The sequence below is a fragment of the Osmerus mordax genome, chromosome 7, assembly GCF_038355195.1.
Source record: "Osmerus mordax isolate fOsmMor3 chromosome 7, fOsmMor3.pri, whole genome shotgun sequence".
NCBI classification, from domain to species: Eukaryota; Metazoa; Chordata; class Actinopteri; order Osmeriformes; family Osmeridae; genus Osmerus; species Osmerus mordax.
In genome coordinates, this window is record NC_090056.1 from 8,599,213 (window position 1) to 8,622,814 (window position 23,602).

A 23,602-nucleotide genomic window follows, 5' to 3' on the forward strand; every position below is an offset into this window, starting at 1 on the left:
CCGCTCTCTCGTGCGCTCATGCGCATCAGCTGATTCCAGTATCGCTGATAAATGCCCGCAAGTCGGTAGTAAGTTTCCAACCAAACTTTTATTGACTGCAACGCTCGATTAAACGAAATAGCCAGTGCGGCATGTTTTCAAATATATGTTTAATGTTATGCTTGGTCATATTGTTTAAATATATATATTTTAATCATTTTGCACACCCGATTCAACATGGTTTGAAAACTCACGCATACAGGCTATAGTTCTTTTAAAATAATTATGCACTGGACAACAATAATGAATCTGAGACACACACAGAGAAAGAGACAGAGAGAGAGAGAGAGAGAGAGAGAGAGAGAGAGAGAGAGAGAGAGAGAGAGAGAGAGAGAGAGAGAGAGAGAGAGAGAGAGAGAGAGAGAGATGGAAGAAAAGAGTAAATAGTCCGTGGGTTTGTGTGCAAGATAAGAGAAGGCGGGGGACAAGGGTTTATCGGCACTAGGTTAATTTTATGAGGTGGATGCTGAATTTCAGCTACTGCCCCTCCCACACCAGGTTTCCCTGCTTGTCAACCAAATGTCTGAAAGGAGCTCACTAGCTGTTATTGATTGTCATGGTAACCTCCAAAGAAAACAGATGGATCAGAGTAATTGTGGATACAAAATACACATACCGCCAAACTCCCACATTAGAATCAAAACATTAAGGATCATCCATTCAGCCAGAGACTATGCGATAGACACAGGGACAGACATATAAAGATGTTGAGGGGGAAGATTTGATGATATAGGAGACATGCTTTATGTTCCTCCACCCACCCACCTTCCTCCCTCCACCCTTTTTTCTCTCCTTGCCTGGTGTTGCATTTCATTCAGTCTCTCCCCTAGCTATCAAAAAGGACACATGAATGGTGTCCCTCGTCATTGATTGCAGGGAGGGAGAGAGTGGGTGGTGCTGATCATATCAATGCAGTGAGAAGGGGGTTGCTAATCTGTTGCACAGGACTGTCTTTCTGCCAGCGAGCTTCTCCAACTCCAGCCACAGGGAAGCGACAGACTGAGAGAGATACTTTTTAGACCACACGTTGCTATTCTGACTGATTTGCTCCAGTGCTGCCTCTCCTTCCCTTTTTGCTTTGCTCCTCTTTAAGCCACAGCCATTTCATTAAGAGTTTCTGCCACCTGTGGCAGCTGGCTTTTTCTCTACGTCATAGACAAGCTGTGGAAAGCAGGGACGGGGAGAAAGGTAAAACCTTTTTTAAACAAGAAGTGGGATTTCGCAAGACAAAAAGCATCATCTTTCTTCCAGTTCACACAAATGAAAGGTAAGTGGATGTTGCTTCAGGTGATGCCAGATGTTGTATTGCCTTCATTCTGGTTCTTTGTATGTCCTGATTACTGTTGTTCATATGCCTTATCTTTGTGTTGTATAATTGTTTACTTTTTTCCACTCAAAATATTGTTGCAATAATATAGACTGCATGGTACAGCCCATTATGGCAAGCTAGGCAAATGAGCAATTCTGTGTCAACAAGTGGTTGATTTTTCTCTGCTCTTATGCACTGTATAGCTTGTACTTTCTGACGACTAGTGTTTCCCACTGTGGCTGTTGCAGGAATATAGCGAGGGGATGGTTTAGTGTCAATCTTAGCTTTCCTGTGGAGCTGTGTGTGACTCATGCAGAACAAAAAGCAGAGGGGCACCCCTGGGTCTGCCACTTTATCACATTATCACAATTTATGATCTGTCAGAAAGTGGAAAGAGTCATTCTTTATAAGGGGGCAGACAGTGCATTTACTGTACTTTTGACCAAATCAGACATAGATTTGAATATTTAAAAACTATTAACAAAAATTATTGCTTAAGTTTTGGTGTTCTAATATTTATTCTGTTTACAAATAGTGGAAGATAATCATGCATTTTATATTCCTTGTTAAGAGTTTTGCAAATGTACAGATTTTTTTAAATGTTTAAACAGGATGTTTGTGACTCATAAATATAGATCACCCTGGAGAAATAATTAAGATTTTTTGTCTCTGGCTGTTATGACAGTGGTTTGAGGGGCTATAACACTATGACACTTGGTGGCAATATTGACACGGAGAGAAAAGCTGACAACAACTGTGGCCATATATTTTTGACCTTTTCCTCTCTTATCCAGCCAAACCTCAGTTTAAATAATAACACAGATACCACATGTGAAACATCTGAAATGTGGATAGATTGTTAACATGTAATTCATCATGTATGTGCTATCTTTTTTGCAACTTGTTTAATCTTTTCCAGGAAAAGCTAATATATTAATATTCACTGATGATTGAGATTTGTTTTGTGATTTCATGAAAAGGAAATATTGTGTGTGTAGCTATGTATTCTATCTATATCATGTACTGTACTGTAGTTAATTTGTTTGCTGTGCTCATTGTTGGAGGGGGGATTTAGGGTATTTAGTTTCTGTCACATTTACTGATGCTAGATATGCTGTACTTTACCTTGTAGAGACATGGCTAGCTTCGCAAGCAAGTAGGTCTGTCTCTATGGAAATAGCTTTCGTCACATCTCTCCTAATGAACACGCTGTTGGAGCGAAGGCTGTCCTGTAGTGAGAGAGAGAGAGAGAGAGAGAGAGAGAGAGAGAGAGAGAGAGAGAGATGGTTGGTGCATATACAGGACAATAAAGGCTGTGGTGCATGATATGTTTATATAATAAAATAAATAAAGAGGGATTTCATTTGCCCTGTCTCACACAATGGCCATTTAATATTCGGAGGACATATTTGATGCAGAAAAATACTGCTCTTCCATTTTTATCTGTTGGACAATTTTTATCATATCATGCTCTAAATATGGCACACATTTGGCATACAATTACTTATTTTACTATGCATGGAAAAACTGTTGGATTGTTATACTGATTATCCGAGATGCCATGTTCAGATGCATTGAGCAGACAGCTGGACAGCTGGAGTTGCACTGCTTCAAAGGTTATAATGAGACACCCCCTTGTCTTTGATGTCATGGCTGGGTAACAATGTAAAGGACACAGGCATTGGGCGTTTCCATCAAGTTGTATTTATTTGCTTGGTTTTCTAAGTTTAAGTTCCTGAAGAGTTTGTTTTTTTGCCCATCTCTTATCTGGTGCCATGAAAGTAGAAGAGTAAAACCAACATCATGCCAGGCCTGATAAACAAGGGGAGACGGAATGCTCTTCCTCTCAGTGTCTCCGACATCACTTCCTGTGTCAGGGGGTACACCCTGGCCATGACTGCCTCCTTGACCTACAACAACTTCGAGGACCATTCTATTGAAGGTGAGTTAAATTTATCGTTCTCAAATCTGGCTTGTCTTGGTCTGTTGAACCTTATAGATACAATATAGATCTATAGGCAGGTAATTACATAATTTATTTGGGGGGGGTTGTCCAATAATCCCTATCTAATGTTGTCTATTATCACACAGGACTCTTCATTTACCCTCTGGAAGAATGCAGTACAGTTGTGGGCTTTGAAGCAATGATATCCAGCCAAATCATAACAGTGCAAATCAAAGACAAAGCCAAGATTGATGACTGTTACTTTGATTGCTGCAGTGTAGCAAATGATGCCCTTCAGAGTGCAAGTGGTAAGGCTTGGTGTCATGTTGCTTCTAAAGGTTAGTGGAGGGGCTGCACATTGTTAGCAAATGTATTCTGGCTTTGGGTCCAATTATCCACATGCTCACAGAGCCTTGTCCATAAAGATGATGTTGCTATGGAGAAACACAAAGCGTAACTGCATGAGCTAGGTGTTAAGGCTCAGCTGGTGTGATGTTCCAGGACACATCTTACTTGATGAGGACCTGGAGAGGACCGTGCTGGTGGTGAACCTGGGGATCATCCCTCCACTGGAGACGGTCAACATTCTGGTTAGCACATCTTCTGAGCTGCCCACCCTGCCCCACGGGGGCATCCGTGTCACCTCACCGCCAGTGTGTACTCCCCGGGTACAGAGGACCATCAACGAGGAGCAGGGCCTCTCCCCAAACTTCACCAGAACGTGAGTGTCATGACCACTGTGGTTCAAAAAACCAACTCATTGAATCCTTTTGATCTTCGATTAAATCCATAATAAACTTGAGTGTGCCTGCCTTCAGACTCATAATCAAAAGTTCAGCAATATTGGAATTTCTCATCAGTGAGCAAAATCTAATGAACTTGGGAGACAATGTAATTATAATCTCATGTATTACAAATGCATGCTCATGTAATAATTGACTCATATTATTTTCATTTGGGTCACAGGCGGGACAGACATAACTGTCCCCTGGGTTCCCTAGACCAGACTCCTGGCTCCACACAACTGTGCATGTCTTCTCTTCTTGAGGAGGAAGCCATCAATTCAATAGACTACGAGTTTAACTTCCAGCTGGAGATAAGGGCCCCTTATCTCCTTGCAGGTCAGATACATAATACAATATTATAGCATACGATAACATTATACAGCTAAAATTAGAAACAACAATTTATTGTGTTGTTAAGTATTACTGTTTAACTGTGACATTCATTCTCTTCCTGTCTATCCATTCTTTGGGTGTAAATAGGAACCCGTACACACTATATACTATTTGCTAAACACAGGTACTGTTAGAAATGTTAATTCACAGTTGCAGCTGCGTGTTTCGAGGCTTTAGAGGTGTCTGTGTGCAGGTGTGGAGAGCTCATCTCATGCCATCCGGGCTGACGCTGACCCTCTGGCCCGCTCGGCCACCAGTGTGGTCATCACCCTGGCAGACAAGTACACCTACGACTGCCCTGTGGAGATCCTCATCTATCCTAGCGGTGGGTAATCCCTTAGTGTTACAACCCTAACCCTGCCAGTCTCAGCATTGTATTGATTCCATTTACTTTGTATCCTGCCCTAAATCCAGAATGGCAGATCCAGAATGAGCCAGCGTTTTGCTGCTCCCTGCTGGATCTTGAGCTTGAGCTCATTTACGACCCTGTAATGTGCAGAGAGCTAATAAGATCAGTGCAGAGGTGAATCATCGCTCCCTCTGTGTGTGAATCTCTTCAGTAATGTATGACTTGTCTAGAGGCGTTGCTGTGTGGGTGGTTACCCAGCCTCCCCCTTCAGCCTCCCTCCATTTCTCATGGTTGTCTTCACCTCCATGGTCCAGTTGTCTCCCGAAGGCAGGATTCAGCCCCTGATTGGTTATCCAGTAGGCTATCAGATGGCTTTGTCAACTGACAGATCTGGGGGCGATGCTATGCAATTCAATTCAGCTCAGTGTGATGCTGTGGTTTCAATCTCATCAAGGCAACTCAGCTCTAGCAGACTGACAGAATATCTGGAGGCATGCTTTGCCCACTTGATTCTTGCTTTCCTTATTATTTGTTTCCAAATCAACTCAAAAAGAAGGTTTTTGTGATAAAAAATCGGATTTAGTAACATAAATAGAGGTTAGACACAGTTATGTTCATAGAGACCTGGTTGTATTTAGTCAACAGTGCATGTGGTTCGAATTGAAATAGGCTAACTCTTTCTCCAGTACCTAACTCTATGCCAGTAAATTATGTCAGTAAAGCACATTTAGACTTTTCAGTTGACACCTCTCCTTCCTTTTAAGCTAGCAGGATTTTAAGCAGTGAATCCGTAACCGGAGTAAGTTCTGCTCCTGCCAATGTAGTAAAAGTGATGGAGGATGAGCCTTACGTCTCTGGTTTTCTGTCTGTCTGTCTGCGCGTCCCACAGAGCCTCATCTCCCTCACGTGCTGATTGAGGATGGAGACATGACCCAGGAGGAGTATGATGAACACCTCAGGGGACGGAATGACTACATCAGGGCCACCAAGAAGGACTCCAGCAACGACAAGAAGGTGAGGCCAATTTGTGTCTGCTCCTTTAACAACAGTGGCAAGGGGGAAACAGCTGCATTCTTTAGAGAGGAAAGAATCACTGAGCATGTATTCAATAATTCTAGGGGTGTGCAAATACCCATGTCTGGTGTAGGGTAACTCTTGGCACAAAGTATGAGTTTTTTTTTAATAGACACTGAAACTTAATTCTACTGCTATGATAACATTTTATAGACTTGATAAACATAATAATTTACTCTATTCTGTCAAAACAACATAACATTCAAACAGGGTTTCCTCGTTCCAATTTGTATTGGCTCAGTTAGGTTTAAACTATGAAACACGTGTTATTGCAGCATGTCAACAAACCTTTTCAAATGGTTGTTCTTGAAAAAATAATTAAGACTTTCAGTGGAGATTGTTCAGAATTGTTTAATGGAAGGCAATAATCAGATTCTTAAGTGACCAGTCGACCTCAACAGGAGGAAAAGACAGAAAACGAAAGCACTCAGCCCTAAAATGATAAAACGGCGTCTCTATGGAAACCACTGAATGCACTCAATGCAAACCTTGCAGCATTCAGCTCAGAATCTGTACCTAAGCAAACACCATTGAAGTGCCCTTTCTCAGCTCCTTTTATTTTTTTTCATGTCTTTCATGATGTATTAGCTAGACAAATATCTTGTCCAGTGTTGTGTTACACTATTGAACTGTAAAGCAATCTCTCATTCTAAGGTGTGTGTGTGTGTGTGTGTGTGTGTGGGGGGGGGGTGAGTTTGTGTTACACATGGCACTGTCCTGTTGTCATGGTCTTCTCATGTGTAGGTTGATATTATCCACAAACGTCTCCACAAGGACATCCTCCACAACCCTGTGGTCATGCTAAACTTCTGCCCTGACCTCAAGTCCATGACCTCTGACCTGAGGATGGTGCATGGAGAGTTCATCTTCCTGATCGACCGCAGTGGGAGTATGAGCGGGGTAAACATCACCCGTGTGAAGGTACTGTGGTAGAACACTTTCATGTAGCTGAAGGCATTACTTGACAGTACAGGCCACATTTTCTGAAAATGGACACATAATTATTAAGCATTGTCCGTCAAGTTGTACACAAAATGTTTCAAATGGGATGCTAGACTCAAAGGGGAGCAAAGCTGTATATATAATGTGCGTAAATTGTCGATTTTACAAGATCTATTTGACCGCCATACTTGTGAACCTGTAGGATGCTCTGCTTACATATTTGAGGTGGCTGCCATTTGAAAGGACTGTTCCGTAAAGCTGGTCTGTGATGCACAGCTTACTGCTCAGCGGTGACTGAGCTCAGCGGTCACTCTGACAGACTCAGGCAGAAGACATGCCCTTTCTGTCTGTCCTGAAAGGTCCAGGTCAACCAGATCATAATGAAATGACTCCCAGTGTCTTTAATCTTTAAAATGCCCCCTGAAAATACCACACACCAACAGTGTAAAACACAGACGCTGACAATATTACAGTTTTTCTCGATTGGTTACACACGTTTTCTGAATGCATACCTCATACTCTCAGAACTCTACACACAAATCAAAAAAACACACACACAATGGGCAAAACCCCTCACTTCTCCTGCAAAATTAAACTTAACATTCAAAACAATGTTATTTAATCTCAAAATGGTATTTTGTTTTCAAATGACAAACACAAACCATCATATGAATAGACATTTATAAGAACCATTTGAACACTGATGTGCTCAATGTAAAACACTATGATGAATGGAAAACACTTCTTCTTCATTCATCATAGTGAGTTAGGCCTTTTTTTGTTCAGTGTTACATTTACTACAGACAGTACATACATAAGTGTGTTGTAAAATATTTGAGAATATTGTTTTTATACTCAGAACACAGAAATACACGGTAACAAATATATTTTACATATATGTACACAGTGTACATCCCAACCAACACAAAGTTGCACATACAGCGGTTTACATACAAAACAACAGAATAATTTACTGTATAGTGTATACAGTTACATTATTATTATTTTTCTTTGTATTTGCCGTAATGTTATGGCGTTATTTTCTAGGACCATGTTCCCTAACCCTAACCCTAACCCTGTTCAGGAGACAGAAGACGTTCCCGATCACCTTGTGTTGGTAATCTTTCAGTTCTGCCAAACATATAGTAAAATACTGTAAATACTGTGTAGGAATACAAAGTAGGAATACATTTTCCAAATACTTGAAACATACTTTATTTTTACAGTCCTACAGAACAGTCCACAGGCAATACTTTACTACTGTACTCATTGAGTACTGTATTGATATGCAGTAGGCCTACTGCAATTTTGTAGTGAGAGTAGATTTCTTACCTATTCTCATTTCGGAAAGTCCTGATGATGGATGCTACAGTGTACCTGCTCAAATTTGGCTGTACTCTTTGCCCAGCCTCCCTCATTGTTAGACCATGGTTGACTACATGGTCAACCAAAGCGGCTCGGATCTCATCAGAGATTATGGTCCTTGGCCTTCCTCATCCTCGTCCTCCCTGTCCTCCTCCTCTTACTCTCACTCCTCTGCCTCTGTTTTCAATGTTGGCATCCATTGCTCAAAAACAGAAAAGGTCACCTGTTGCCCTTTTATTCTAAAGCTCTGATTGCTAATTGTAAAACTGTGTGACAGGTGTTTGTCCATGCGATGAGTCAGTGTGCGTATTTGAATGGCAGTGTGTTCTTTGTGAAAACAAAAGATTTTCTTCATGAAAATTGTGCCAAATGCAGAGAATTGTGTGTAGTGTTTTGAAAAAAGTGTGTGTTAGAACTGCAATTTGAGTGTAAAGCAGGAATTGTGCTTGTAGTTTAACACAATTGGTTCATGGGGTTGGTGCATGAGTTACATGTTGTGGTCATTGTGTCTCAAGTACCAGTATTTGTGTGTAAACAATTGAGAAAAACTGTAATGTCACTACTTTAGTTGGTATTATCTCCTCACACATATTTTGTATAAACAAACGTTATTGATGAAATCTTATTGATCATTTTCATGTGCATTGGAATTTCAGCTATTTAAAAAATAAAAAATAAAGAAGTGTAGGGAGGTAATATCAAGAATATGTTGGGGATGGATTAAAAATTTAATCACGGGTTATTCAGCCTATTTCAAACTGAGTATGTTATTGCAAGATTATCTTCCTAGTGACTGTTGAAAGAGACTGACGACTGCAGACTGCAGCAAAACAACAGCTAATACTGAAAAGGCAAAAGGTGTTTTCTTAAAAGGTCATGATAAAGACTTGCAGGTAATACGTTTTCTGGTAGCTTCCTGTGGTTCACCAGCTCGCCTCCGTCTTGACCTAGTGATGACAGAGGTGTGTCCTTTCCCAGGATGCCATGGTGGTGATTCTGAAGAGCCTTGTGCCAGGCTGCCTCTTCAACATTATTGGCTTTGGCTCCACGTTCAAAAGCCTCTTCGCTACCAGCCAGATCTATGATGAGGTAGGAGGCAGACAGACAGAGTTCTGTAAATGCATGACGTTCGTTGAAAAGCTGTTTGTATTTAGGTCATTTATTTTGAGCATCCAATTGACCTCAACATTGATTCTTCTCCTGCCTTCACCTCTCAGGAGAGCCTGGCCATGGCTTGTGAATACATCAAGAAGATCAGAGCAGACATGGGTGGCACAAACATCTTGGCCCCGTTGAACTGGATCCTGAGACAACCAATGCACAGGGGACATCCTCGCCTGCTATTCCTGCTTACAGATGGGGCTGTCAGCAACACAGGCAAGGTTATTGAATTGATGCGGAGCCATGCCCGATATGCCAGGTAAGCACAGTAGCAGCCTACATTTAATCTACGTGTGCGTGATGGGATTTGAAGTGGGTGGGTAGGCAGAGCCAAGACTAAGTAAAGTAAACATCTGTTGCCATGGTAATTTATAGTTTCATATGGGTCCTGCTGGATCAAACATTACAACATCATTTGTTGAAATGTTATGCCCCTTGGAGACTGGAATATAGACCCTTAATATGATTTGTGTCTGAGGTACTCAGTGATATTTTTAGAGTCACAGTGGGATTGAGCGCAACAGCAACTGTGTAAGCACAACAATGCCTGCACAATGGAGCTGGAGCGCATTCTGTCTGATGGGACTCTATTCAAGCTTGTGTTTGTGTTTGTTATGCAAACAACAACGACATAAGTCATTCAAACATGTAATGAAATCTATGGGATTTGAGAAGGCTTAGGTGTGCAACCTTGTTATTATACATTAATCCTTTCAAAATTAGAAAGATGGAACAGGACAGTCCCTTTATTTATTAGTATTTTAAATAAAACGTGTAAGGTATATTGTACATTAGTAACCAATGCAAACGGTGCCTGTAGTCTAGCTTGTTCTCAAGGTTAACATGCACACTAAAGCCATAGCAATAGTAACATCAGCTAGTAATTGACAATAAATGCCAGTAACACAAAGACTCAAAACAGTATGAGGGAAATTATTTCATCTCAGTCGCTGCATGTGTAATCTAGGACCCTGCTCCCTCTCCACAGTCTATCTAATAACTGATTTAGTTTTTAGTCTTAAACGGATGGATGGCCCAGGATGAAAACTGCATTAGGTTATAGCCTATGAGCCTTTAGCCCATCCACCCATCCATCCATCCATCCATCCTGAATGATCATGTTACACTTCCTGTCAGGAGACACAGAATTGAGAAATCTCTCTGAGTTCCCCCGTCGAACGTAGCCATGCCAAAGGTCGCCTTCTCCCTTTTAATCTCCTCTGTTTGCCCTTATCAAATATGCAGAGGGACTCGTATTGATGGATCAGATGGTGTGGAGATTTCCATTTCTTTTGTGAGAAGTGTAATTGACAGACCAAATGAGATGAATTATAAGGGCCATGATGGATTAGTATTCGACCTCCCTTGAGGAGCTCTGAGGGTTATAGTCTGAGCTCCAGGCACGTCTTAGTTATCTGAGCTCTAAGGGTTGAAAGATGATTTCCTGTTTGGCTTCCTCTGTGCTTTCTGCTGCTATGCACAACAAATTGCATTACTGATGAAAGTGATACCGTGTCAGTGCTGTGTGCAACAGACCATCTAAGGAGGAAGTACGTCTGGTAGATGAGAATTCTCTCTTTCTCTCCTCTTATTAGGCTCAGATATCTATAGATCTGTCTATCCCCTTCCTGAGACACTGAGGCTGTGTTATGTGTTGAATGCCTTGGCAGGTGCTATACATTCGGCATCGGTCAGAGTGCCTGCAGGAGACTCGTGCTAGGACTAGCCACCGTTTCCAAAGGAACGGCAGAATTCTTGGCAGAGGGAGAGAGACTGCAGCCCAAGGTACTCATTTGCGTTGACATATTTATCGCCCTGTGTGACAACTAGTCTTTCTGAATGTCATTGGAAGACCATTATGCAGATTATGCAAATTACCGAGAGCTTGCTACCTGTACAAATGAGCAATTTATGTTGGGAAGTAAAACACTCATTAAAAACAGTCTAGTAGGCAGTATGTCCACTTTATAAATCTTGGCAGCAAGATTAAACACCTTATTCTTCTTGGATGCCAGCTTGGTGAGGCTGAGCGTGTAGTGGTAAAACTCCCTGCTTGCCTGTCACATATGCCTCCCCTCAGCAGTGGAGAGGAGCTGGCTCAGAGCCTCCGGCTCCCACCTTCTCAGCTATTCTCCCTGTGTTTGTTTCCTTCTCTTTCATCACTCCGTTAATAGAAGACAAACATGATTAACAGTGGACTGCCCTTTCTCCTTCAGAAAGGATGAAGCCCTGGGTTAGACTGCCAGTCCAAATGATTTGACAGGTTTAACATTGTGATGGAAATCCAGCTGTGAGAGTCAATGAATTATGTACAAGTTTTAGATATCTAATTACAATCAAGCCTCACTATTGTACACGCCCAGTATGCACCTGAAACAGTCTTTGTCTCAACCGTTTCTGTCTTTCTTCTCCCAGATGATCAAGTCCCTGAAGAGGACCATGTCTCCTGTGTTCAGTGACATCACCATCGAGTGGCTTTTCCCAGAAACCAAAGAGGTGTTGCTCTCCCCAGTCAGCAGCAGCTTCCTGTTTCCTGGGGATCGCCTGATTGGCTATAGCGTGGTCTGTGACACCACTCGTTACCACTCCAATCCCAAGTCTGTAAGTACACCTGAAGTAGATGAGACCAGTTCCACACCTCATTGTCTGTCTGTCATATCTAGTCTGACTCACAAATGAAATATATTCATTTCTGCTCCTCTTAAGGCTTCCTTTTCATAAAGGGCAGGGGATCTTTTTGTTTTGAAAAGCTATTAAAATATGTCTTGAGGAAGATTTGTTTGGGCAGGCTTGAATTTGCCTACTGCCTGTCCAGTCTTGTGAAAATGGAATGCCTCTTAAAGTGTTTTCAATCTCAACAGGATAAGAGGAGGCGGTACAGTATGATGCGTTCCAATGAGTCAGCCAGCTCTGTGTTCTACCACTCTCAAGAGGAGGACCCCGGGAGGCCTGGGGCTGATGCTTTGGGGCCACAGAGAGACCCGCAATCAGGACCCCTGTATGACACCTACCAGGACTCTGTGTCTGAAAGCAGCCCAGTCACCACAGAACCAGACCCCCTTGGTAAGAACTGAGAACAAGCAGGAACAGCTTTGTTGACATTATCATCCCAGCAAACACATTGTCAGCTGTTTACAATGAACTAAGATCATGTTACTAATGTTAATGCATTAATGTGAGTGTACTATATTTATGCACACTAGTAGGGATAGACATTAAAACATCACCTAGGAGACGGGCCTATAGCACCAACCAGATTATGGACTACAACCCGGGGAAGAAGGTCTACACCCCCAGTGACCCCAGCTCTGTGGTGGGGAAGAACCCTCTGAGGAGGGCTAAAATCCAAGAGCTGATTGGCCAGACCAGCCCAGACCATGGCGCCCAATGGAAGAACGACTATCAGGTGAATAGTTTTAGAACAGAATAAATAGTCTGGATTTTCTTACACAGTACTCAATACGACTCAATACTCATTATATCCAGTCCCCAAATGGCAGCCTAAAGGAGCATTTTTATGAAAACCAAGAAACGATTTGAGAAACCAGACCAATCCTCAAGACTGCATGAAATAAGGGATTTTATGGAAATATCGGTATATAAACGGGTTACTCAGGCTGATACCACATTTATGGATTCAGCTATGCACGCCCACATACACAATAAGCCCAAAAGTATTTTGGCTATGCAGGCAGGAGAATGTTGTCATTCCATCAAAAAACCATATCGGTGCTCAGATTGCAATGGCACAGGAGAAATAACAGGGTGAGAAAAAGCCATCTGACCCTCGTCTGGCTCGGAGAGTAATCAAGAATACAAAAGTGAGATGTGCTCTCAGCATTAATGAGGGCCATAATCATTTCATGAATGACAAAGGAGTTTGAATGTTACGCAGAGAGCATCAGTGTAATCAGGCAAGGCTCACCTGCCCTTGTAGGACTGATGATACACTCTCTGTTTGACATTGATCTGATTGTACTGTACCAGCCAAACCATCAGACTAATGGAGGGACTCAACACTACTCTATGTATCCTGAATGCTAGACTGTCTCAATGCACATTTATGACATGTGAATGATTCTTTCATATCAGTGGATATGATATCTGGATAGTGTTTCAGCTTGAGTGAGCTGTAACAAGGAATTGGGTCTATAATTACTGTGCATAACCTTAATGGCTTTGGTTTGCACTTGAGCGAGCAACTTGTCTCTATAATCCCACTTGCAATTAGTGACTATATTCACCGTGGGCAGGAGTAAGTAGATGACTGTATATGTTTTTTCATACAATAACATTTCATATTTGACTATATTCATCCCGTTCCTTCTACGTATCGTTGTCCGATCCCTTGCAGCCACAGCTGGCGAGCCTGTGTGCCACAGCCTCCAGGGGGCGCTCTGCTAGCTGCCACAGGCCCTCCCCCCAGCAGGAAGGCCCCTCCCAAGAGGAAGACCCAGAGGTGTGCCAGCCCAGCAGCATGAGCAGCCAGCAGGCAGCAGGCCAGAGCCACCGTGGGGCTGGGGAGGACAGCTCCAGGTCCTCCACCGACAGCCCCTCTATCGGCAGCACAGGAGACGCAGGTGTGTGCGGAAACAAGACCAGGAGTTCTTCCCCAATGGGTAGCCCTCACTACTCAGTCAGTGCTAGGACAAATAACTATTGAAAGGAAATTATACTTTTTAAAGCCCAGACACTTTTGTAAAGTGCACTTCCGAAATAAGAACACGTATTCAAAGCATGACACGTTGTTAAATACGTTTAAACACCTTAATTACACGGTACTCACTCATCTGAATAACACCCAGGCACAGTCTAACTATTGCCTCTGGCTGTGACACCAGAGGGCTACTCCCACCAGATGTGTGAGGTGGAAGCCCCCCAGGACCTCAGTGCCTCTGACCTCAACTTCACCAGTCAGGGGAGTGGCGACTGCAAGGCCATTGTGTCTGGTCTGCTGGGTGGCAAACCGGTGAAGTGGGAAGTGGTGTTTGACATTGAGCCCTACCTGAAAGGCCGGGAGCGAGAGGAGAAGGTCCACGAGGAGCTGTGGAACGAAACCTTCCACCACCTGGCCGGATGCTCCATCATCCAGGACTTTGAGCGCATGGCAGACAGAGAGTGTGAGATAGAACACGGTAAGCCGCGGGCGCTCAGCTGCTGTGTGACCACTGTCCGACCCAAGTGTGCTCTGAGCGTCTCTTGCCCTTTGTTCATGGAATTGTAGCGTTGTGCTCCTTGACTATACGAAGTGTGTGTGATCTTGTTCTTATTACACAGGATCAAGCAGGAGGTACCAGCTGTATGCTATTCACACCAGCAAGGCCTGCAATATACTGAGCAAATATACTGCTTTCATTCCAATTGATCTGGACACCAATGAGTACTTGCAGACATCTATCGAATATGTAAACCCTGGTGAGCTATACTCATTATTTCCCATTGACAATGTCGTCTTGAATCTTCCTTTGGGATAAATGAATCAACATAAATTGAATTCAATTGTATTGATTAGAATTTAAATGAATTTCCATGATTTGAATTGAAAGGAATTGAAAAAGGGTAGGTGATAAATAGGCGAGCACTACTGCTTGATACATGTGCCTTACGTGGATAGGTTCCCCATCTAACCCTCCTGGCTGTTTCAGGAGAGGGTCTCAAGAGAGGCTCTCACTCCAACTCCCGATCAGGCAGCAGGAAGAACCGGGGTTACTCCATTGGGCTGGGCCGCTCGCAGTCTGGCGCCATGTCAGAGGAGACAGACGAAGCGTTGCTACCCAACAGTGAGACCTCGCCCCCCTGCCCACCGACACAGCACCACGTCCTGAGACTTCCTCCAGAACCACTTCATATTGACCGTCCTCTGGTGGTACTGTGTTTTCAGATGCTGAGGACGGTGTCTCTCCATGCAGCACCCCCTCATCTTCTGGCTGGGAGAGGTGCAGCTTCACCGAAGGTGGGTTTCAGACAGCACCTCATAATAACCTTGTGTTGTCCTGTCCTTCATTCTTCTAAGGTTGGGTGTCCTCTGGCTAGAAACCACAATTACATGAGCCGAGACATATTGAAAGTTGTACTCTGTTATCTGTGGGAAGATCAATACAACGTGTGGTCTGCAGTGATATTGTCTGATCCAACCCACGCATGCAGGCCCACACACACACACACACACACAAACACACACACTGAAAACTGCCTTGCAGAGACACAGGGACAGCTGTTAAATTACATTTGTCCTTTGCAGTCACTAGGACTCAGTGGGAGTCTTTTATCTGTGTGCTGTGTGCTGGTGTCATGTTGAGGCAAGCTCAGTGGAAAGCTAACGCATCACACCTGTCTCCACCTGTCTCAGCCACTCAAAGGAGCCCATCGGTGACCTCCGACCAATCACAGAAGTCCGTGGAGAGTCTCTTTTCTGCCAGGTGGGTTGATGGAGTTGGGTCATAAGGGTGCCTAATGTGACAGCTGTAAAACTGCAACTCTCTTGGCAGACTGTTGGCCAACAAGCAGATGACCCTGGACAGTAATACTACACAGCTGTTGTGTTATTGTTGTCACTATAATCTCCACCACTCAGAAAAACCGTCACTGTTTTTAATGACTACTTTAGCTGCCTCTCCTATATCCTCTCTCAATATTTTAAGATGAGGTCAGTGACTGTACATTTCTGTTTTTCATTCCATCTGATACATAAGATGTTCCGTACTGAGAGTAGCTGCAGGTTAGCAGCACAACTAGATTGCTTCCATTAGCTTCCATTTCTTCCCTTCACCTCTGGGTCCTCAGCTTGATCTTCTTGACCTTCTTTTGTCTGGCCTCGTTCACTCCTTCACTTCACGAGTATTGCTCACTGCTGGAGTAAAATAAATCTTTTCTACTTTTGTACAAAAGGAAGACCACAATGTGGACCCATCCACTTGAGGTCTCCCATTGCAATGTTACAGATGCCGGCATTGAGATGCCGGGTTTCCCAGATTCGTGAAGAAGCTCTTAACGCTAAGAGCTTCTTAGGAGCGTTCTAAGAGCGTTCTAGAGCGTTCTTAGAACGCTCTTAAGAAGCGCTTAGCGTTAAGAGGCCAATATGGTTTCTTATTGTGTTTCTGAGTTTGTCAGTGAAGATGAACAAGAAATCATTTAAGTAGCTGAAGGTTGCTCTATCCAAGGATTGAGACAAGTGGTCTGACTGAATAGCTTCTACTTTTCTTCGACCGTAGAAAATAGCCATTATTTCATTCCATAAGGTCCATCTGTGTGTGTGTGTGTGTGTGTGTGTGAGACTATGTTTAACTCCCATCCCCGACTGTCAGATTGACTCTCAGCAGGACACGACTGCTTACCCAGGCAGCCAGGGGCTTCATGTGTCGAACACACAGCAAGACCAATGACTCAGTGGGAGAGAGTGACAACGAGAACAAAGACTACATTCCTCTGGTGGGTACCGCTTCTGAAGAGCTCCTTCTGTCTTACACAAGTCGTAAAGGCAGATAGAAGTGCTTTTCTCTCTCTCTCTCTCTCTCTCTCTCTCTCTCTCTCTCTCTCTCTCTCTCTCTCTCTCTCTCTCTCTCTCTCTCTCTCTCTCTCTCTCTCTCTCTCTCTCTCTCTCTCTCTCTCTCTCTCTCTCTCTCTCTCTCTCTCTCTCTCTCTCTCTCTCTCTCTCTCTCTCTCTGTCTCTCTCTCTCTCTGTCTCTCCAACTCTTTTTTTCTCTCTGTCTGTCATCTAGGTGTCCTTGCAGCTTGCATGTGGGGCATTTTCCCTTGACAGCGTCTTGTGTGAGACCATTAACGTGCCCATGGACAAGCTCAAGTGGACGTCCCCCTTCACCAGCCACAGAGTGAGCCTGGGCCACATGTCCCACTCTGGTAGCCGTCGTCCAGACGGTGTCGAGAACACTCGCAGGTCCACCTCTCCATGTGAGCCAGAGGCAGCCAGCCTCCCCCAGCAACACCAGCAGCTGGGGGACCTAGGGGCCAGCACCCCCAGTCCCTCTCACCTCCACCTGGCTGGCAGTCCCAGGAAGGAGGGGGCGCCCTTCTCCCTGGCCAGCCCCGCCACCTCCGCTGAACCCCTCCTCTCCCCTCACTCCCTCACAGACAGCGGGCTAGGTTCTGAGTTGGAGAACCAGGAGACGTCCCCAGCAGTGCCTCCTGGTGGCACACAGAGGAGGCTGCTGGACCAGGAGAGCATGGTGTGGGCTACAGCTGTGGCCCTGGCCTGGCTGGAGCACAGCTCGGCAAGTTACTTCATAGAATGGGAGCTGATTGCAGCCAAGGCCAGCATGTGGCTCAATGCCCAGAGCATCCCAGAGGGCCGGGACTTAGCCTCCGTCAAGGCTGCCGCCAACCAGCTCTTTATAATACTCAGACACTGGGACGAGAACCTGCAGCTCAACATGCTCTGCTACAACCCCAACAGTGTCTGACAGGGAGGAAGCTGTAAAGGACACTCATTATCAACTAGACTATGCTACTACTGACTACTGTTACGTTGTTTGCCTTTTGGAGTTTTTGGAGTATGTTGTCGGTGCAGTTGTGAGAATTGCGTGACTAGGCTTTATTCTGTTGTGTGTGATAACTTGTATACATATCATAAGCTTCTCCGAGGCAAAAGTTATTTACAGAGACGGTGCCAGATAATTGGTTAAAGAGCAAGAGAAGATGAAATTCAGGACAGAGAAAATCAATTGTGTTAGAGACAGTGCAGTGCCCTGAAAAGTTGATATTGACTGTAGTTATCTGAGAAAGAAAAAACATGTTTTCATCATATTGATGTCAGAGAGAATCTGTCAAAACTATTTAAAGACAGTTGTGTTCAGCTATCTGTATTGTATATATAGTGCTGCAGTCATCTCAATGATCATATAAAATGTAGAGAGTTTGACACGTTCATGTTTGATCAGGTGGTTCACTGAGAGACCACTCCTTGCATTTTGTACTCATCAGCCAAAAGTGCCTAACAATGGTTCAATTTCAACTCTAAGTTTGAGAATACTTACAGGTTGGATGTACTTACATGGATATATGACAATTCTGTTTCTTTCTTGTAATTTACATCTGTAAAAATATGTGATATTTGATCATGTTTTCATTGTAATGCCTATAATCATGCAGACCCTGTATTAAGTCCTGTCTGTGGCTTTCTTGACTTGATATATTGACTTGAATATTGCTAATTGAATGGAAGAGATGTGTATCCCTGTTAGGTCCTTCCCTGTCATATCTATCTAGTGTGTTTCAGTATTCCTTACTTGCTTTGTACTTCTAAGTGTTGTTGTTTTACTCAGGTATTATTTTACTCTGGCTGGATTTCAGCCATCCTCCTGCATGGAGTAGCATGTTTATGTTTAAAGTATTAAACCTGTGTTCCCGCATTTGGAACGTACTGTATTTTGCGGCAATGGTCTGTCTAAAAAGAGACGTGTCATACTTGAGATGTCACCAACAAGCTTTTAGTGAATGTGGCAACTGGCTTTTATTGTGAGAAGGTGTGTTTCCACATTTTGAGGTAAATTGTATCTCTCAAGTTGCTGTGTACTTTGAAAAGGTTTTTTGACTGTTTGAGGGTTTGAAAGCCCCTTGTGTCGGTTTATATGTCAATGCTATGACCTGCATGTAATAAAAACAACTTTCCAGTACAGATTCCCAGTTTGTTTTGTAATAAAGCTCTTTATTGTTTTATTCATAATACTAAGAATGGATGATCCGTTCTAAAGCAATACTTTTTGCAACCAGTAGATGTTGCACCACACTTTGAAAGTCTTTCAATAAGGAGAGTACTAAACCATCAGTTCCAACAGGATAGAATATATCTCTGGCTGACAGACAACTACTAAGTCAATGTTTTTATGTGTGTGTGTTTAAAAATAGAAGCTGATTATGTGGATGGAGCATAAAGAGAATATTATAAATATCTCACAGCATCAATACTTTACTGAATGAGTGTTGTTGTTGTGATGCTAGGATGACGTAATCTGGGGTAAATCAGAGTCGACTCGTTCCGCACCTTTACAAGAGGCAGAGCAACGGGTCATTGAATTTCAAAACATAATTAGGATAACAAGTCTGTGGTAATGCATCCACCATGATGACCATGACTCATATACTGCACCAGAGTAAAAAAGAGAGAGACAGAGACAGAGATGGAGATGTAAAAAAGAATGAAGATGATTGCTCATTAAAGGCGTGTCGAATGTGTCCGTCTTGACCCTTTCTTCAAAGACATAGTGCTTTGAAGTGCAGTCCTCAGACAGACAGCGCGAGGGGTTGAAGATGCCTCTCAAAGCTCCACAAACCCTCACATGCTGATGAGGCGTTGAGATGGGAATGGGGCTCCCTGAGCTCCTATCACAACCCTATGCTGTCAGTCACAGAGGATAGCCAATGACAATTGCTCACACGATTGTCATCAAATTACACATGCTCACAAATCATTCTGTCTGATAGACACAGGATGATGCTTTGGATAACATGAATAAATTCACTACTTTTACCAAATATATGTGCACTTGAAATATTCATATTTGTTGCTAGGCTACTGCTTCCAGAGAACATGTGTTGGTGAAGAACACTGTAGTTGCCACATTTATATAAAGAATTATTGTGAATTTCTTTGAAATATATAACTAATTTAATGCTTGTTAAATGATGAACCTTAATAAAAATAAAGCCCATGACGCACACACTATAAGCTGCAGTAGGTTCACTGATTATAAACGTTTTTGCAATTAACAAAGTCTTCATGACAACGCAAGACGTCTGCCACTATAGCAAGAATCTATTCTCTAAAGCTCAATATTACATGAACTGTGTTCTACTCTACTGTTAAAAAGAAAAGCCTTAATATTATTTGTCTCAAATGTATGGTTGTTCCTGTACTGTAGGTTCATGTAGGGTTTTTTCTCCAATGCCACTTATAACTAATCTGATTCAAGCAGTGTTGGAGAGTGCTACCTCAGAGATGGAATACGTAACAACTGACATATTCCTGAACACAGGCTGGACCCTGGTGTGTGGTCACATGACAGTGTGTGGCATCTCTCCAACATCTGGTAATGACAGCCCACTGCTGGTTGCAGGTCCAGGCTGCTGGGTGCAGGTCCAGGCTGCTGGGTGCAGGTCCAGGCTGCTGGGTGCAGGTTCAGGCTGCTGGGTGCAGATACAGGCTGCTGGGTGCAGGTCCAGGCTGCTGGGTGCAGTTCGAGGCTGCTGGGTGCAGGTCCAGGCTGCTGGGTGCAGTTCGAGGCTGCTGGGTGCAGGTCCAGGCTGCTGGGTGCAGTTCGAGGCTGCTGGGTGCAGGTCCAGGCTGCTGGGTGCAGGTCCAGGCTGCTGGGTGCAGGTCCAGGCTGCTGGGTGCAGGTTCAGGCTGCTGGGTGCAGGTCCAGGCTGCTGGCGATGTCTTGGTAATTGGACTTCTCAGCTCCTTCTTATAGCTCCTTCTTATAGCCACTTTCCAATCCGAGTTAGAACTGAAAATCTCCTGAGCCAGGCTCAAATTGGTGTTGCCATGGTTGCAGTATTGAGATGACAGCACTGCGTAATTTGATTGTAATTAAAACAACACCCCGGCCAAATGTGTTTACCTTCTTCTTAATGTTGGACAACTGTCAATGCATGCAACATGTGTCTCTGATTCCCAATGCCCTACACACAGAACATACAGTCCCTACTACGGTTATAAGGTAATAATACTAAGATGAGGATAATCAGGTCAACAGATTTGAACTCAGGTATTTTTTGTACTTTCGTACCAGGTTATTTATTCATTTTAATTCATTGTACTAACAATAGGTTTCACATACGTAACTCGGATTTCAACCATTGCTTCACAGGCTAGAAATAAACATGTAATTCGACTTGATATATGTAGGTAGATGAAGATATTACCATTAGCATACTCTGTATATTACAGTCAATTCACTTGTATTTCCACATTTTGTCCATTCCAGTCTGATACATCTTTGTCAATAGCTCTGTCTCTCACAGCTTAATGAAAATCTGTTAAAAGAAGGATAGAAGATTGATGTTTTTGCCTATTCATAATTGTTAGCCAGCTATCAGTTAATGTCCCATATTAAATCCCTTCACCCACACAGTTTGAAAACAGATGCACTTATACACAGGAAGCTGTTGAATCCTCCGAAATAAGGGTAGTTTGGGTCTGATGGGGCTACAGACTTCAATGGAATGGACAAACCACAAGCAAACGTCTCTCTCTCTCTCGCTCTCTTATTGTGTTTCCCACTCACTCACTCACTCCCTCTCTCTCTCTCTCTCTCTCTCTCTCTCTCTCTCTCTCTCTCTCTCTCTCTCTCTCTCTCTCTCTCTCTCTCTCTCTCTCTCTCTCTCTCTCTCTCTCTCTCTCTCTCTCTCTCTCTCTCTCTCTCTCCCTCTCTCTCTCTCTCTCTCTCTCTCTCTCTCTCTCTCTCTCTCTCTCTCTCTCTCTCTCTCTCTCTCTCTCTCTCTCTCTCTCTCTCACTCTATCTCTCTCTAACACACACACCACAGCCTGACAGAGCTTTTACATGATGGCTTTGATGGTCTGATGTCACTCGTTCCAGGCCTAATGCTTCTCTTGGTCTGTCTGGGGAGGGACGGGGAGCAATCAAGCATTCATTTGTACCACAAAATTAGAGAATGCACTCACACAGAGGACAATGCTAACTCTCCGGTTGGAGAGCATGGTTGCCATGCAGGGCACTTCTTGATTTTAGCACTTATTTTCTTACCTCAGAAAAGCAGTTTTTGTGTCAGGAGGTCTGTATCTGCATCCAACCTCATTAGACACAGTCCGAACAAATACTTACCATCACGTGTCATTGTGTTGTCTTCTCTGTCTCTTCTCTCTCATGTAATGTAACTCTGCAATTACTCATCATGGCTATCATGTAAATACAGGTTTTGACACCATTTGGGGAGAATTTTTATCATAGTTTGTACAGTTTCAAAGACATACACAGAATCTGAATAAAGCTCATGTGGGGGTGTTGCAACCACACAGGGGAAATCAAGAACAAACGGAGCATTCAACAGTAGCTGCTCTGAGGTAATCATGACCGTCACTAATGCTTCCACCATGGCTGAGGTGCTGATGTGTAGGATTAGATGTCCCCTGCTGGTTGGGGACCGCCTGTGGTGCCATAGTAGGTCTACTGGCAGGTTAACAGTCACACTCACACAGGAAGCTCCAGATGTTTGGTTTGATTTCAGATTCTTTCAGGGGATTGAAGTTGAGGACTAAATAGTTTTGACTTTCACACGATGGGAAACCGTGGAGGACAGTCTCAGCTTGTCCCTCTTTGTGTCTTGGTGATTTTGTCACTTAGACACAGACACACAAACACAGACACATAGACACAGACAAGCACACATACACACACACAAATAGATACATGCAAACACAAGCATGAGGTCCAAAAGGATTCCATGCCCAGGTCTCACCATGCAGATATAACAACACACCCTGTCTCAACTTTGCAGCAAACACAGGGAGCAGGAGCAGGAGGCTCATGTGCAGTTGCCAAGGCAACCGCCCTGGCAGCCCATGTGTTATGCTTTTCCCAGCTTACGGTTGTCATACCAAGAGTGCCGCCATGTGTTATCACAGTTTCCTGGGGACATCACAGTGTGTCTGGAAATCAAAAACGAGGTGTTCCCATCACACGTTTCTCCTATGTGATAGCAACAGAAACGTCACACAAGCTGCTGTTGGTCAAACCATAGCACACAAACTGCCTTTTAACAGGCTTCTCTCAATAAGGTTACCTTTGCTCCAGAGCACTGTGTTATCAGGAGAGGATCTCCTGCGAGGGTGATAATATTTTGTACATTCCACCATTTTGTGCATTTCACGATTAGCAGATGCCAGGTCAGATGTTGTATTTTTTTTTTAAGCACCCATAGAATCCCAAAAATCATGAGGGGGACCACGACGTCAAACAATCAACGTGAGCGTGTTTCATCTAACACCGGAGAAACGACTCAGACAAATGACTGTGCAGCCCCTCTCTCTGCTTTTGAAGTCCAATTAGGAAGCTTGTAGTAAATGACTGGCTCCTCCATTATTCAACAGTCTCTTCTCATAGTGTGTGCCGTGTGCCTCCAGTATGAAGTAGGCTCTGCGTCTCTCTACTGACAAAGCTCGGAAAGACAAAAAGCTCAAGCTGTGTTCATTCATTCATTATACACTGCTGCTCTCCAAGAGTGGGTTTGGATGCTCCAGAGTTTAGAGAAGAACCATGGCTGTTTTG

General features: G+C 43.6%; 1 protein-coding gene across 1 annotated transcript; it reads left to right on the forward strand.

Moving 5' to 3' along the window:
- The first annotated feature begins 3,151 nt into the window (after window positions 1-3,151).
- On the forward strand, window positions 3,152-18,983 carry vwa5b1 (von Willebrand factor A domain containing 5B1). Its single transcript, XM_067240087.1, has 21 exons — window positions 3,152-3,290; window positions 3,440-3,601; window positions 3,795-4,014; window positions 4,260-4,414; window positions 4,665-4,796; window positions 5,710-5,834; window positions 6,639-6,815; window positions 9,180-9,290; window positions 9,419-9,621; window positions 11,033-11,147; window positions 11,778-11,963; window positions 12,224-12,425; window positions 12,569-12,768; window positions 13,717-13,942; window positions 14,204-14,497; window positions 14,640-14,777; window positions 15,008-15,142; window positions 15,244-15,315; window positions 15,712-15,781; window positions 16,667-16,790; window positions 17,081-18,983. The coding sequence occupies exons 1-21, from the start codon at window positions 3,152-3,154 to the stop codon at window positions 17,777-17,779; spliced, it is 3,885 nt and encodes a 1,294-aa protein (XP_067096188.1). The 3' UTR covers window positions 17,780-18,983.
- The last annotated feature ends 4,619 nt before the right edge of the window (window positions 18,984-23,602 follow it).

What these genes read in the sequence shown, in the direction of transcription:
- vwa5b1 (XM_067240087.1), top strand. Translation starts at nt 3,152, where the DNA reads ATGCCAGGCCTGATAAACAAGGGGAGACGGAATGCTCTTCCTCTCAGT. An exon ending in TGCCCTTCAGAGTGCAAGTG is followed by an intron (nt 3,602 to 3,794) that starts GTAAGGCTTGGT and finishes GTGATGTTCCAG; the next exon opens with GACACATCTTACTTGATGAG. An exon ending in ACAAAGACTACATTCCTCTG is followed by an intron (nt 16,791 to 17,080) that starts GTGGGTACCGCT and finishes TCTGTCATCTAG; the next exon opens with GTGTCCTTGCAGCTTGCATG.